This window comes from Anomalospiza imberbis, chromosome 8, assembly GCF_031753505.1.
Source record: "Anomalospiza imberbis isolate Cuckoo-Finch-1a 21T00152 chromosome 8, ASM3175350v1, whole genome shotgun sequence".
In the NCBI taxonomy this organism is placed as follows: Eukaryota; Metazoa; Chordata; class Aves; order Passeriformes; family Viduidae; genus Anomalospiza; species Anomalospiza imberbis.
The window spans coordinates 3,014,760-3,028,041 of NC_089688.1; the positions used below are offsets into that span (position 1 = coordinate 3,014,760).

General features: G+C 47.5%; 1 protein-coding gene and 1 long non-coding RNA gene across 7 annotated transcripts in view; one reads left to right on the plus strand and one right to left on the minus strand.

The window, feature by feature from the left end:
* Positions 1-13,282, minus strand: part of P4HA1 (prolyl 4-hydroxylase subunit alpha 1) — a 30,701-nt gene that overhangs the window by 4,636 nt on the left and 12,783 nt on the right. For 2 of the 6 annotated variants that reach the window (XM_068196966.1, XM_068196967.1), the window contains exons 8-13: positions 12,904-13,080; positions 8,647-8,717; positions 3,716-3,815; positions 2,778-2,831; positions 1,559-1,624; positions 1,060-1,128 (exon numbers count right to left, since the gene is read on the minus strand). In XM_068196966.1, coding sequence (XP_068053067.1) covers positions 1,060-1,128; positions 1,559-1,624; positions 2,778-2,831; positions 3,716-3,815; positions 8,647-8,717; positions 12,904-13,080 — 537 coding nt within the window. Of the gene's footprint in view, positions 1-1,059; positions 1,129-1,558; positions 1,625-2,663; positions 2,718-2,777; positions 2,832-3,715; positions 3,816-8,646; positions 8,718-9,763; positions 9,835-12,903; positions 13,081-13,282 lie in introns of all 6 variants that reach the window. The other 4 variants (XM_068196968.1, XM_068196970.1, XM_068196969.1 and 1 more) reach the window with 4 other exon arrangements.
* Positions 3,707-7,821, plus strand: LOC137477775 (uncharacterized). Its single transcript, XR_011001182.1, has 2 exons — positions 3,707-5,203; positions 7,013-7,821. It is a non-coding gene; the product is annotated as an uncharacterized lncRNA (long non-coding RNA).

Below are 13,282 nucleotides of genomic sequence, written 5' to 3' on the forward strand. Positions count from 1 at the left end.
ATGGCAGGGAACACTCAGCCCTGTGCTCTGTACAACACACAGTCACACCAGAGACTGTACCAGAACACAGCTGTTCCCTGGGAATGGCAGAGAACACTCAGCCCTGTGCTCTGTACAACACACAGTCACACCAGAGATTGTTCCAGAACACAGCTGTTCCCTGGGAATGGCAGGGAACACTCAGCCCTGTGCTCTGTACAACACACAGTCACACCAGAGACTGTACCAGAACACAGCTGTTCCCTGGAAAAGAGAACACTCAGCCCTGTGCTCTGTACAACACACAGTCACACCAGAGACTGTACCAGAACACAGCTGTTCCCTGGGAATGGCAGGGAGCACTCAGCCCTGTGCTCTGTACAACACACAGTCACACCAGAGACTGTACCAGAACACACCTGGGAATGGCAGGGAACTCTCAGCCCTGTGCCGTTCCCTGGGAATGGCAGGGAACTCTCAGCCCCGTGCCGTTCCCTGGGAATGGCAGGGAACACTCAGCCCTGTGCTCTGTACAACGCACACTGAAGCAAAGGTAGGTGCATTTGTGTTTCAGAGCCTCCTTTTAAACTGAAGGCTCTTTTTCATGTTGTATCGTGTGTTTCCTTAGGAATAAGTCTCCTTTGGCTTACTGTATGTCTATATACTTGGCTCTTAATTTGTTTTTTAAATCCTAAGCCAATTTCATTCAACTCCTGACTAGTTTAAGAAAGCCAAGATTATTTACTAAAGCTGAGCAGCAGGCCAGTAAAGGCAAACCTTGCTTTTGAAGGAAAAAACTGACAGGAGAATTTCCTATAGATGCCTCAAGACTAAATCAACTCACAGATTTGAATATTTTCAATATTTGTTTTGAAGTATTTAAATGTTTTGCATTTGCATCCACACATGGAATACCAGGGCCCTTGGAATCACCAGCACAGCTCCAGTTGCCGCACTTCAGGAAAATCATAGCACTGTTATGACAGCACAGAGGTGCTTACAGTTATTTTAAAGGTTCATTTTTGAGCTCTGTTTGGGTAGGTGGGGAGGAGTGGATTTATCTGGATCAATCCTGCTCACCTTTCTCGGCCAAACGCTGGCTCCCACTTCAGGGAAGACCGTGGCTCCCCCTGCTGACACATCACTCATCTGAACAGGTGGGGAAGGACAGGTGAGTTCAGGCTGATAAAATCTCACTTTTTAGTAAAAATGAAATTTAATTTTGACATAAATCCCTTAAGAAGGCCAAACCCCCTCTGTTCCCTGTGCAGTCCCAGCCTTGTCCCTCCCACTCGAGTGTTAAGGCAGTGAACATGCTGTAAACACTGATGCATATACAAAAATAAACAAGCAGGCAAATAATTTCAGCTAATGCTCAGATCTGGGGGGGAAATCCTCCTTAAGACACATGGAAGAGCCACAAGGTCTGGGTAAGAAGACCCCCCATACATATTAACCCAAAGTTAGTGGCTGCTTCACTTGCAAGTCCCTTCAGTAAAAAAGAATGAAAGAAAACCAGAATTACATCATTCAGTGGTATAGAATATGCAGTGACAGATGGCAGAAATGTATCACTTACATAAAACAACCAAGTAGCAATCCTGTTGCCTGTTCCCAATTCTTTAAAAGCATCTGGCTCATCTTTCTGTGAACAAAAGCAGGCAGATTCCATCAGCATTTCTTTTTGGTTGCTGAGAGCAGCCAGTGACACACAGCTGCTGAGCCAGCAGCACAGAACAGACTCATGCAGAAGAATTAATCCAACTCCTCGATTTGGAAGGAGGGGAGGAATGCAATAGGAGTGAATCTATCAATTTAAAGAAACCAGGCACTTTGAAATTCTGTAGGACAGGGAGGGAGGGCATTAAGCCCAGATTTCTAATGGTAACAACAACTGTGCTGTCTGAGGCTGAGGCTATAAGTCCTCCTCGCAGCAAACTGAATTATTTAATTACACTCATTCCCCTTGTCTTTGGCAGCAGCCAGGGCAGCTCTCAGTCCCAGGCTGCCACAATCCACTCTGGATTCCAGCTGGGAAGCAGGGAGGAAGCCTCAGTGACCAACCAGGCAACTAAGAGGTGTCCAGCACTCGACTTAAAAGAATGAAACCCATTTTGGGGAGTTTTGATACCAACTTCTGTCGCACCTCTGTTTTTAAACCCACCCCCTGTGACCACAATTTGTGTGCATTGAAATTCCAGCAATTGTTACTCCTGGAAACAACCCCACTGTTTCCAAACAAAACCTGTAAATCACTTGCAATGCCTTGGAGCAGGTGCTTCCAGAGCAGAGATCCTGATTCAGAGTTGGTGGCTGGGATTGGCAGGGTTAAGGTTAATCTGAAGGGGTTAAACCACACAGAATTATGCCCAGTAAATAACCAACTGAATTTCAGCAGTCTGCAAGTTAAGCTGGAATAAAACAGGTGGAGAATTTAAATCCAATTAAAAAATTAAGGACAGTGAGATAAGACTTTTCCCAGTTGTCAGGAGTCTGCTGGCACTCAGCTTACAGGTAGCAACCTCCACAGGTTCAGCTGGTGGTTTAGAGGGCTTTCTCCACGGACATGGATTAGGAAAGTGGAAGAGCTACAAAATTTAATACACGTTGAAGAACAGAGAGTGTGCCCCAGCCCAGAGGCCCAGGCTTCACCAGGTCTAGCTCTCCTCCAGCTCTTTACTTGCCCGTGCAAAGTCAAAGTGGGGCTCATACTGTCCTCCCACTCCATAATTTGCCACCTGAAAAAGAGAAACACAGCGCTTGTGAAGAAGAAAGAGTGAAGACAAAACAGGACTTACCCTTCCAAAATCAAAATGAGGCTCATACTGGCCTCCTACGCCGTAGTTGGCTACCTACAGTGGAAGGAGAAGCACAGGATCTAGTAAATCAGTCTTTACCCAGGCAAGAGTTTGACTGTCAGCTACAGCCTTTGCAGAGATGAAGTTTAAACACCAAGCCCCAGGAAATGTCAAGCCTCTGTCAGCAGCAGCACATCCAAGACTGGCACTGCAGGATGCTCCAGGTAAGGAATCTGGTGCTTCCCAGGGCAGAAAAGCATTTTTCTTCTACAGAAAACTTTTCAGCCTCTCTCCAAAACAGTGTCATGGTGCTTTTACATCATCAAAGTGATACCACTTTCTGACCTGAATTTGACTGTGTCAATAAAGAGGGTTCCCTGTCCCTCTTGCCAGTTGGTTCTAAAAAAATAACATCAATTTTCCACCAGATCCTTGGCCATTTTATCACCAGGAACCTTGACTTAGTGGCAAGGAGCACAGCAGGTTTCAGAAGTACTTTGTGGGTGTCCTGCTTTCCCGGTACTCATGCTCTGCTCATAGTCAGGGAGGCAGCTGCTCATTTAAAGGCCTCAAGCAAACAAAAGCACTTCTAAATTACAGTTTACTCAGGTTACACATACAGCCAGTGTTTCCCACATCCCAGGGACACCAGACACTGAGTTAAACTTTTAACTGCCTCTGACAGCAGTAAGATTTGACCCTGTGGCCATGAAACTCAGTTTATTTGTCTAAATAAAAAGGAATTGCACATCCAGAGTTTCAGTTATCACTGTTTCCTTCCAGCCCCAAAAAGCCAGTTCACACTGAACAGCTGGTCTGCAAATAAAACTTTTTCTCCCCCTCTGTAAATAAATGAGATTTTTGTGGCCACTTCACCTGAGCAAGCACAAGAGGTGCTGAAATGGTGAATCCAGCACCAAGCCCATGGTGCCACTTACCTGCAGCTCCTCTGCTGTGGAGACATCCAGCCCTGTCAGGTCCTGGATCCTGGTGTTGATGCGGGACACCACCGGGCTCTCGTACCCCGACAGCCACGCGCTGCGAGGGGGACAGTTAGTGACACCTGACAGCAACAGGCAGCACAGCAGCAACACTTGCAGGCACTTGGAATGGGAGGTTGCTGTTCAGGACTTGTCAAGGATTTGGTGGCATGACCAGAAGTATTTCTAGGTGTTACAAAGCCCTGAATTTAATGAACGCATTTCCTAAAAAGACCAGTCCAGCAGGGGTTTAAGGGAGCTCTGTAACCAAGGGCCTGAATTCCCACACTGGGCTGAAGGAAGTGTTACCACCAGTGCTTTGAGCTGTTTTTTTAAACCAGGCACACACCTGGTTTTGCTCATATCCCACTCCAACAGCTCATCCAGCCCCTGGGGAGATGCATTTTGAAGCAAGGTTTGGGACAGGAGCAGGTGAATTGCAGCTGGAACTCTGCTCCCCCAAATGTCACACACTTCCAGGCCAGCTCTCTGGGAGCTCCCCTTCCTCATCATTTACCCCTGCAGTGCTACTAAAAACCACTCTGAAAACAATCAAATAATGCATTAAATTGGACAGTTGCAATCAGAACAGCCTTTTATAAATCCGGTATTTAGCATATGCTTCAGGCACACAATGATTTTTAATGGGGGGGAACCCAAACTAACCCCCCCCTTTTTTTTTTAATGTGGAAGGTCAGCCTCAGTTCCAAAGGCATCTTTCAGAATGTTTGCCCCCTACTGTGTATTAGAGCTTTTCCACATCTGCTCACCTGATGCCTGTTTCTGTTGCTGCTTTACTCATCTCCCATGCCAGCCACTGCAACTTCATTTTACCCTGGCAGCCCACTGCACTGATATTGATGTGATAACACTGATCACTTGGGGCTTGTTTTCCTCCTTTTTTTTTGGCAGGAAAATGGAGATAGCCATTTCTACCTTTTTTTTCCTAGCAGCTGACTCAGCTTTTGGGCTCAGCAGTGCTTCCTGCTGGACAGAAATCCCTGTGCCCAGAGCCCAGCTGGAAACTATAATCAGCAGCATCCATGTATTTTTAGTCAAATCAACCTTCACATCTATACTAAATTAGGTTTTTCATTTGAATTGCATTAAAAAAAAACCAAACCACATAAATCCCCAAATACTTTGCCTGGGAGGAACAGTAGCATGACACATGACACGAGGCACTGACACAGGTTACAGAATCTCTACAGGCATCTTTTAAATGACAAATGAACTATGAGATAAAAGAAATCAGTTTTCTTGTGACAGACATGCACAAACACATCCCCAGACGCATCCACTGCTGAACACTTGTTAGTACAAAGAGGTGTTACAACACAGCCTGCTTTGATTTCAGGTGGCAGAAGAATGCTAAGACATGGATATGAAGCATTCACCAAACAAAAATCCCCAAAAGCAGCCATGCTACACAGCCATGGTGACCAGGTAATGCTCACAAGCAGCCCTAGCCTCACATTTAAGGCACAAGAAGAGCCCCAACACACCCACAGCTTCAGTGTAGGCTCCCTCTGCCTCTGTCCAGTCTGTTAATAAAGGGAAAAAATCCAAAGAAACCCAAAGAAAGAGAAACCCAAGCATTCTTGCTCTGTTGGTTATTTAAAGTGGCAATGAACGCTTCACCAGGGAGAATACTGTAGCCTTTCAGGAAGAGGAGCATTTTAAAAATCAAATTCACTGCCTCCACATACAAAGAAAGCCTATGAAAGGTGGAGGAACAGGGAACTGAAACCATATTCCAAGAGCCAGCCTGTCTGCTGGGTGCTGAGCAAAACCACAGGGAGGCCTGGAGTGCTGCAGAGTTACGGGGGGATTTAACCCTGGAGGTGTCAAGCAAGCTGCAGCCATGGCCACAATATTCCAGCTGTCCCCCATTCCCTCCTCTGCTGCTGTCCCAGCTTGGTCCCTTGCTGATAAAAGTCTCTGTCTCATTCAAAACAATTTCTTCACACAAATTGGCTTTTTTTGCTGCCCTTGTCTATCAAAACAAAAGAGAAAGACTCCCCTGACCAGTGGTGCAGGAGATGCAGCATTAACAGCCTTAAACATGCTCAGCAGTTTGCTTTCTTTTAATATTTACATACTTCTTTGCATTCTGTCCTATTTTTGACCAGCTGCCACCTCTGAGTCTGTGATGGGTCCTAACAAAAAAGGGACAATTCCTGGGAAGCCACAGGCAGGGCAGTTCAAGATACCACTGATTTAGTTACAGAAGGAGTTGGTATTTCCTTAATAACCACCACACAACCCCCCAGTTCCCTGACCACACAAGTTTAGTGCTTTCCTGACCCACTTGGCTTTGTAAAAAGCCAGCCCTGAACTGTTATAAAAAATTGAATGCTTCCATTAGCGTGCTGAACTCCCATTGGGGGGGCTTTTAACAACTCCTATATGCATTACAAACAGGAATAATCATATTGACTCATGGAATCAGGACATGGCTTGGTTGGAAGGACCTTAAAGCTCATCCCATTGCACCCCCTTGCCAGGGGCAGGGACACCTTCCACTATCCCAGGGTGCTCCAAGCCTTCTCCAGCCCGGCCCTGGGCACTGCCAGGGATGGGGCAGCCACAAAATGTCCCATATTCCTCCCTCTTATAATTCTGCATGAGGCACCTCGGATTTTTTAATGGCACGATGCTTCTACACAGAACTAATTTATACTAAGCAGTATATTAAGGAAAAAAGAGACAATTCTCTGGAGCTACTGAACACACAAGAGCACATCCCCCCCCACCCTCAAATCTCATCTCCTCAGCTGCGCTGGTCAGTCTAGGAGAAGGCATTACATCCCAACACTACTTCTGTAAGTCACTGGCCACAAAATGCTGGCATTTGTGTTTAAAAGCCTTCTAAGCCACACTTGGTGCGCAGAAAAGTACCAGCAGAGACACAACAGGGAGCGAGTAAAAGCCCAGCCCGGTATTTCTGAAGTGGAAACTTTTAACATTACATGCTGCAAGCTCTGGCTGCCTGCTGGGAGGAGAGAGAAGGGGGAAAAGGGAGTTTTTATGTGTAAAAGCAGTGTGTGAGTGGGTGGGTTTATCCTGGTGCTGCACACACTGGCAAGGTGCCTCCCTTCACAGAGCTGCCACGTCCCACCAAGGGAAGGGAACAGTAGCTCTCTCAGCGACAGGAATGCTGTAATTTAGGAAGGCATGTGCTGGGAAGGAATGTTTGGAGGGGGAAAGCAGTCATGTATTAAAAAAATGAAGTGAGCATTTTTTGGTTTTCAGGAGCAATGATTCATCTGGAATCTGAACTGGCTCAAGCAGCTCCAAGGGAAAGATGTTTCTGGCAGTGCAGGAGAGCAGCAGGAACAGCACAGGCCCTCCAAATCAGGCTGGTGGGGGTGGCTTCTGCCTCCTACTCCAGATTTAGGTGTCGGGTTCTCTTGGGAAGTCCATACCCATCGTGCCAATCTGCACACGGAGGAAGGCAAAGGCAAGGGGAAGCAGGAGAAGATGTTGCACATCTCCAGGCTACTCCCACCCTCAAAAAATGGCCTTCCCCAGTTTCTTGGATGTGTCTCTACAATTTTAATTCCAGTTTCCAGCGAGATAGTGAATTTAAAAACTTAGCTCAGTAAAATCTGATTTAATTCTGAGAGTTCCTTGGGTACATTGGAAGGAAGCCCCACATTTTTGATCACCAAACCTCATTAAGAATTTAAGGGTCCCATTCCCCAGGCTCTATCCTGTTTTTTTTTTTTTTTTTTTTTTTTAATGGGCCTTTAATGTTGGGTGGTGCCTTGTACTATTTTTTTCTGACTGTGGCATCTGCACTACCTCAGGGAATAACACTTCCTACTAATGAAAAATCACAACTCAAAATAAAAAGTTCTTTCACTAAGCCTCATCTATTTAAATAGGGACCAATTATGCATCCCAATTTCCATCAGTAATCTGGTCACCTTCTCCAATTCCCATCATTAGCACACCAAGTTTGACATGAGGGGATGTTCAAAAGGATGAAGGAGTTTCCTCAGTAAATACTCCAGAGCTGTCTGGCACAGAGGACAAACCCCACAAGTGAATCAATTAAACCTTCCAAATATGCAGTGACAAATAACCAAGACAGGTAAGACATGGACAGACTTGAACATTAAAAACAAGAAATAAAAATTAAATAAAACACACGTCCAACAGGAAGATGAATGTTCTAAAGTCCCTCTGTGGGGGCAGTTTTAAGAAGCAAACATGTCAGAACTTCCCAGGCAATCTCCAGAGGATTCCCACTACCTGTGTGCCCATGAGCACACAGACCCACGTGCTGCAAAGGTGTGAGGCATTAAAAAAATGCTTTCAACTTGCCACTAGAGTGGCCTGAAGGACCTTGGCTCCAGTGACCTTTCTGAAGAAATTCACAGCTAAATAAAAGCCCTTCAGCTCCAGGCCATTCCAAGTTCAGGGGTTTGGCAAAGCAGCTGAAAAAGCACTGGGTTTCTATTCAAGCAGCAACTGCCTTCCACCATTCCACCATGGAAATGCCTAAAAATCATCCCCTAGCTTTAATGGGCAGTGCTGCCAGGAATGACAGCAGCTCCCAGCTCTGAGCAAGGGTGGGCACTGGAGCAGAGGTGAGCCAGGGAGGTGCCCCATTGCCCCAGTGCCAGCAGAGCCCACGTTTAGTACGTTAGTCACAGCACACGAGCCATGCTCAGCCAGAGGGGGCACTTCCACCTTGGAATGCCACCACTGCCACCCGGTCCCTACTTCAGCGGACCCCGTGCTTTGTTAGGTGACAGCTCAGCTTGCTTAGGCCACTCTCTTGGAAAGAAAGGCTGAAGAATAAGGAAAGTTACACAGAATCCTTGCGCTGAAGCAGCCCCAGGACACACTTCCTCAGACAAGGAATCCCTTCCCCTTACCTCTTAGAGACTCTGTAATGTGCTGTGGTCAGTTTCCCAGTCTCAGGGTCATGAACAGTAGCACGGCTCAGCTACAAAAAGAGAAAGGACAAGGCTTACCCACCTTGCAGGCTGCTTTTTGGCCAAGCCCCAGGTGTTTGAAAGGGTTCCGATTGGTCCGGATGCGATGCTCGCATATTAGCAATGGTTGGAAGGGCAACACAAGCTGCAGCTGCCATGTCCAAATCTCAACAAATTGGTTGGAATAATTTGGTTAGATTGTCCTTTCACTTTTTTCCTCCCTTTATTTTTTTTCCTTTTTTTTTTGTTGTTGTTGTTTAAAATCAAGACTTTCTACAAGTAATTTCTGATGCTGAGTTTCCCAGACAATTCCTCCTCACCCAGAAGCTTTAACTCCTCCCAGAATTTTGGCTCAGTGCTGATGACCTGTGCAGCCAATCTTTAATTACCATGGCTAAAACCAAGGGAGGGCAAGCAGGGGCAGGTGGTTTCTTTCAGATCCAGCCGATTTTGGAAAGCACTGGCTAAATTCAGCTCTTGTAGTACTTAATGGACAAGCTGAAAAGAACCAGGAGCCCGGTGGAAGCGAGCCTGTGTTCTGCCAGGTTTGTGTCAGGCAGGAGGTAAAGGAGCTCAGCTGGGAGCGTGGGATTATCCTGGACAAGGAGATGTGTGTCTGTGTGCACAGCAAGGACCTGAAGCATTTCTTACACCCATTAAGGCACTCTGAGGTCTGCTTCATTTTCCAAAGAAAGGGAGGACAATTCTTGGTTGTGAGAAGGAGCAAGAGGAAAGGAATGTATAGATCAAAAACAAAAACCAGATTTTGCTGAAGGTTTTGGGGCATCTTGTATTTCTCACAGATTGCAGAGACTTGCTTGAAAAAACAGACTCGAGAAGGCGACCAAAAAGGAAAGCACAAATCAAAACACGCCCCCAGAACTTCCAGCTGAAGGAAAAGACTGAGAAACTCAGCAGCAGCAGCCTGTTACAGATCTGCAGGGAATCACAAGGTGGACTGCAAGCTGTCTCTTCAGCCCACCTCTTGTTTCCTCAGAATGAGCAGGACGTACACACTCATGACAGGCCCAAAACCTCTGGCATAGAGCTCTCTTACCTTTTGCTAATTCTGTAATGTGCCGTCTCCAAGGCTCCCGTTATGGGGTTTGAAATGGTGGCTCGCCTCAGCTGTGAAGCGAACCATCAGAAGTTGCATTACAAGCACAATCTGCATCCCAGCAATCCGACCATTCAGAAGCCTGGCCAGGGGACAACGCCACCGCCCCGGCACCGCTGCCCTGCTCTGGCTGCCACCGAGGGTGCAGGGCCACGGGGAACGAGGGGAGGCTCCAGCTTTACTAAAACAAAGGTTTCTTGTTTGGTTTTTCTAAGGTTTTCCACAAGTCCTGTTTCCATGGCTGTAGCGAGAACAGCTGTCTGAATAAAGCCAACTACAGCAGCTTGGGTTTCCTTTGTAGTGAAATGCTCTGGGAGCAGCACAGTGGTGTGGCATGTGGACAAGTGGTGCTCTGTTACACTGCCCTACCCCTGCACGAGGAGTTTGACAGGTAAATGGAATCCAGGCAGCACCATGAGCCAAAGGTGAATAAACCATTCCTTTTTGGTCCTTCCTGTACCAAAAGCAGCACTGAGTTCCCACAAACTTCTGCTTCACCCAAGGACACATTTGCAGAGTGGGAACTCCTGGCTCAAGGCTTTCCTTTCCCTCTGCTGTGCTCCATTTCCTTCATGCCTTCCCATCTGTGTTAATATTCCAACTCAGATGCTCACGTGTGCCCTTTAGCTTGGTTCATGCACTACCAGACACTCTCCATCACTCATAACTGGAAAGGCTGAGATGCAGAGCCCAAATTTTGCAAAAGGCACAATGCCATGCCAACTCCCAAACAATCAGAGGCATTTCTCCACTGTTAAAATCAACTAAACAAGCCAGGGCCTCTCCATACCTACTGACAAGAAAAGATACTGGGAGCTCCCAGTATGCTGCTTCTCCTCTCCTCTCATGCAGACACATAAAAAAACAAGGCACAAACTACAATTCCAGTGAGACTCCAGAGCTGCATAATGAGGCTTCATCCTGGCAGCAGGGCAGAAGGCTGGGCACAGATCAGCCAGCACTCTCCTCCCAGAGGATGGCAGCATCCCGAGCAGCAGGAAGCAGGAGATGACCTTTAGGTCTCCAAGAACAAAATCCTTTTGCTGCTGAGCCGTGCAAGGCCTCAGCCACAGGGAATATGGGAACAGTAACTGCGTACAGATGCTCCTGCCATCAAGGTCTCCAAGTCTTTGCCACGAGCTGAGTGTTTGACAGGAAAACGGCGACATCAGCAAGTTCAGAGCTTACAGTCACACATTTGCAGTTTTCTACTCTGTAAAGTAGTGGTCTGGTCACATTCCACAGGTGTGGAACGCATCACGGTGGAGCAAAGGAGCTCCAATACCTCCAGACCAGCAATGGGGGCTCTGATTTTTCAGCCCTGCAGCAAAGCTGCCTGCCAGGGCAGCAGGAGATGCCTCACAGGTACGTGGAGGGAAAAGCTTGCACTTCCTGCTTACAGTTCAGAACATTATCTCAGAATCCTCAGAACAGAATCACTGAGGTCAGAGAAGACCTCCAAGATAATCAACTCCAGCCTCTGATCCCTGCCCACCTTGCCACCCAGCCTGGAGCAGAGTGCCACGTCCAGCCATTCCTTGGGCACCTCCAGGGATGGTGACCCTGCCACCTCCCTGGGCAGGCCCTGCCAAACTCTTCAGTGAAGACATTCTTCCCGATGTCCAACCCCTCAGGCTTGAGGGAGCTTAAAGATCCCCTTCAGGCTCCCTGGTAGGCCAAGGACAACCTCACTGCCCAGGTGCCCCTGTACAACCACAGCTCTTAGCCCAGCCAAGAGCTTCTCCTGCACCGAATGCTCTCACTCCCCTGCTCTCCATCTGCTCAGCTCATTCTGGACAAAAAGCCATTTAGACCAAAAGCAAAGGAAAAAAGCAGGAAAATTACACTTCTAGGAGTTTAAGTCTTATTTTACAATTGATGGAAAAATAAATTCATTTAACTAACTACATCTTCAGTGTACATTTGTAGATGCAGAGTTGCACCAACTGGATACAGAAGGCAACTCCATCAGTTTGCTGTTTTCTCAGACAGTGGAGCTGCCCTGGATTACTCCTCACTGAGAAACAAGAACCTTTGCATCCAGTGTCCCAACAGGGTTGATGAGCCCCATCATCAATAAGAAGGCAAAACCCACCAACTATGTCCTGACCTCTTAAAGCTCTTTGATCTGCAGGCAGCTTCCAAGCCTGGAGACAGTGATGGCCTCAGGTTTTAGCTTTTCTATTTTTCACATTCTGTGCTGCTTTAGTGTGTGGGTCTGAGCTTCACATTAAGGGATGGTGAGCTCTCTTCACAGAACAAGGAGACAAAACAATTCCTTCTCCAGCTGGGCACCAAGGACAAATGATCCAGATCTCAGCCCCAAGAGCACAAACAACGTGGACTGAAGAGAGAAAAATAAGGTTGGGACTGCATGGGCTGGAGCTGTAATTGGACAATGAACTCCAATGTGCAAATGGAGCAGAACTTACAAAAGTGAGAGACCCCGTGAGCGCTCATGCATTTTGGGACCATTTTGGTTCATCCTGGGTGCAGCCCTGGCTGGGCTCTTGTGCTGCCCATGGTGGATCCATGGAGGAGATCCTTTTAATAAATCCCTGCTTTATTCTTTAGCCCTGTCTGGCTCTGTTCTAGGTCAGCCTTCACCAGGCATCAGCAGAAGCCAGTCATATACCAACATGGAGAATATACCCATTCTTTCTTGTCTATACAATAAGGTGGCATTCCAGGACCAGAGGAATGGCTGCCTTTCCCTTCCAGACTTAAAAAGGAAAGAAACAAAAGCAGAAAAGCAACAAGTCAGGAGTACTCCAGTCCACCCTCACTGCTTTATGTTTGTTCTGTGTTGGAGAACATTCTCCTCCTTATTGGAACCAGCTGAAATTGTGTCTGCTGGGAGAGCCTGACAATCCTGCACTGCTGTGACCTGGCTCCAGTCATCACAGAGAATTCCCAGCTTTTCCCAGCCTCCTTCAAGGGGCGCCTCCAAGAGCTGCGAGGTGAGGCAAGCAAGGTGTGAGCTCACTGCACACACCCCTGCGCTCCAGAGGAGACAGACAGACACACCGAGTACACGAGGGATTTCAGATTCCAGAGGCAAGGAAGGGTGAGGCATTTACCCTGGGCTTTGCCAGCTCCTTCACGGTCTCGATCTCTTCGTCAGAGATGATGTCCAGGAAGCGAACGATCCGGGGCTTGTCCCACTCGTCCTCCTGCTTGACAGGGCCCAGGATGTATCTGGGGTTCCTGTTGCCGTCGTAGTAGCGGCAGAAGAGCCTCTTCTGTCTGCGGGGAGTCTGGGAGGGAAGCACAGCAGGGGACAGTCAGAGAACTGCCACAGGACATCGGCATCTCCAAGGGCAGAACACGTCCTGGACACACAAACAATTCACCCTCCCCACCTCCTTATGTGACAGGTTAAAGACACGATTTCAGTTCGGGAAGTCAGTGCTGCCTGCACTTTAATGTTGCTGTGCAATACTTCAGCAAGCATTACTT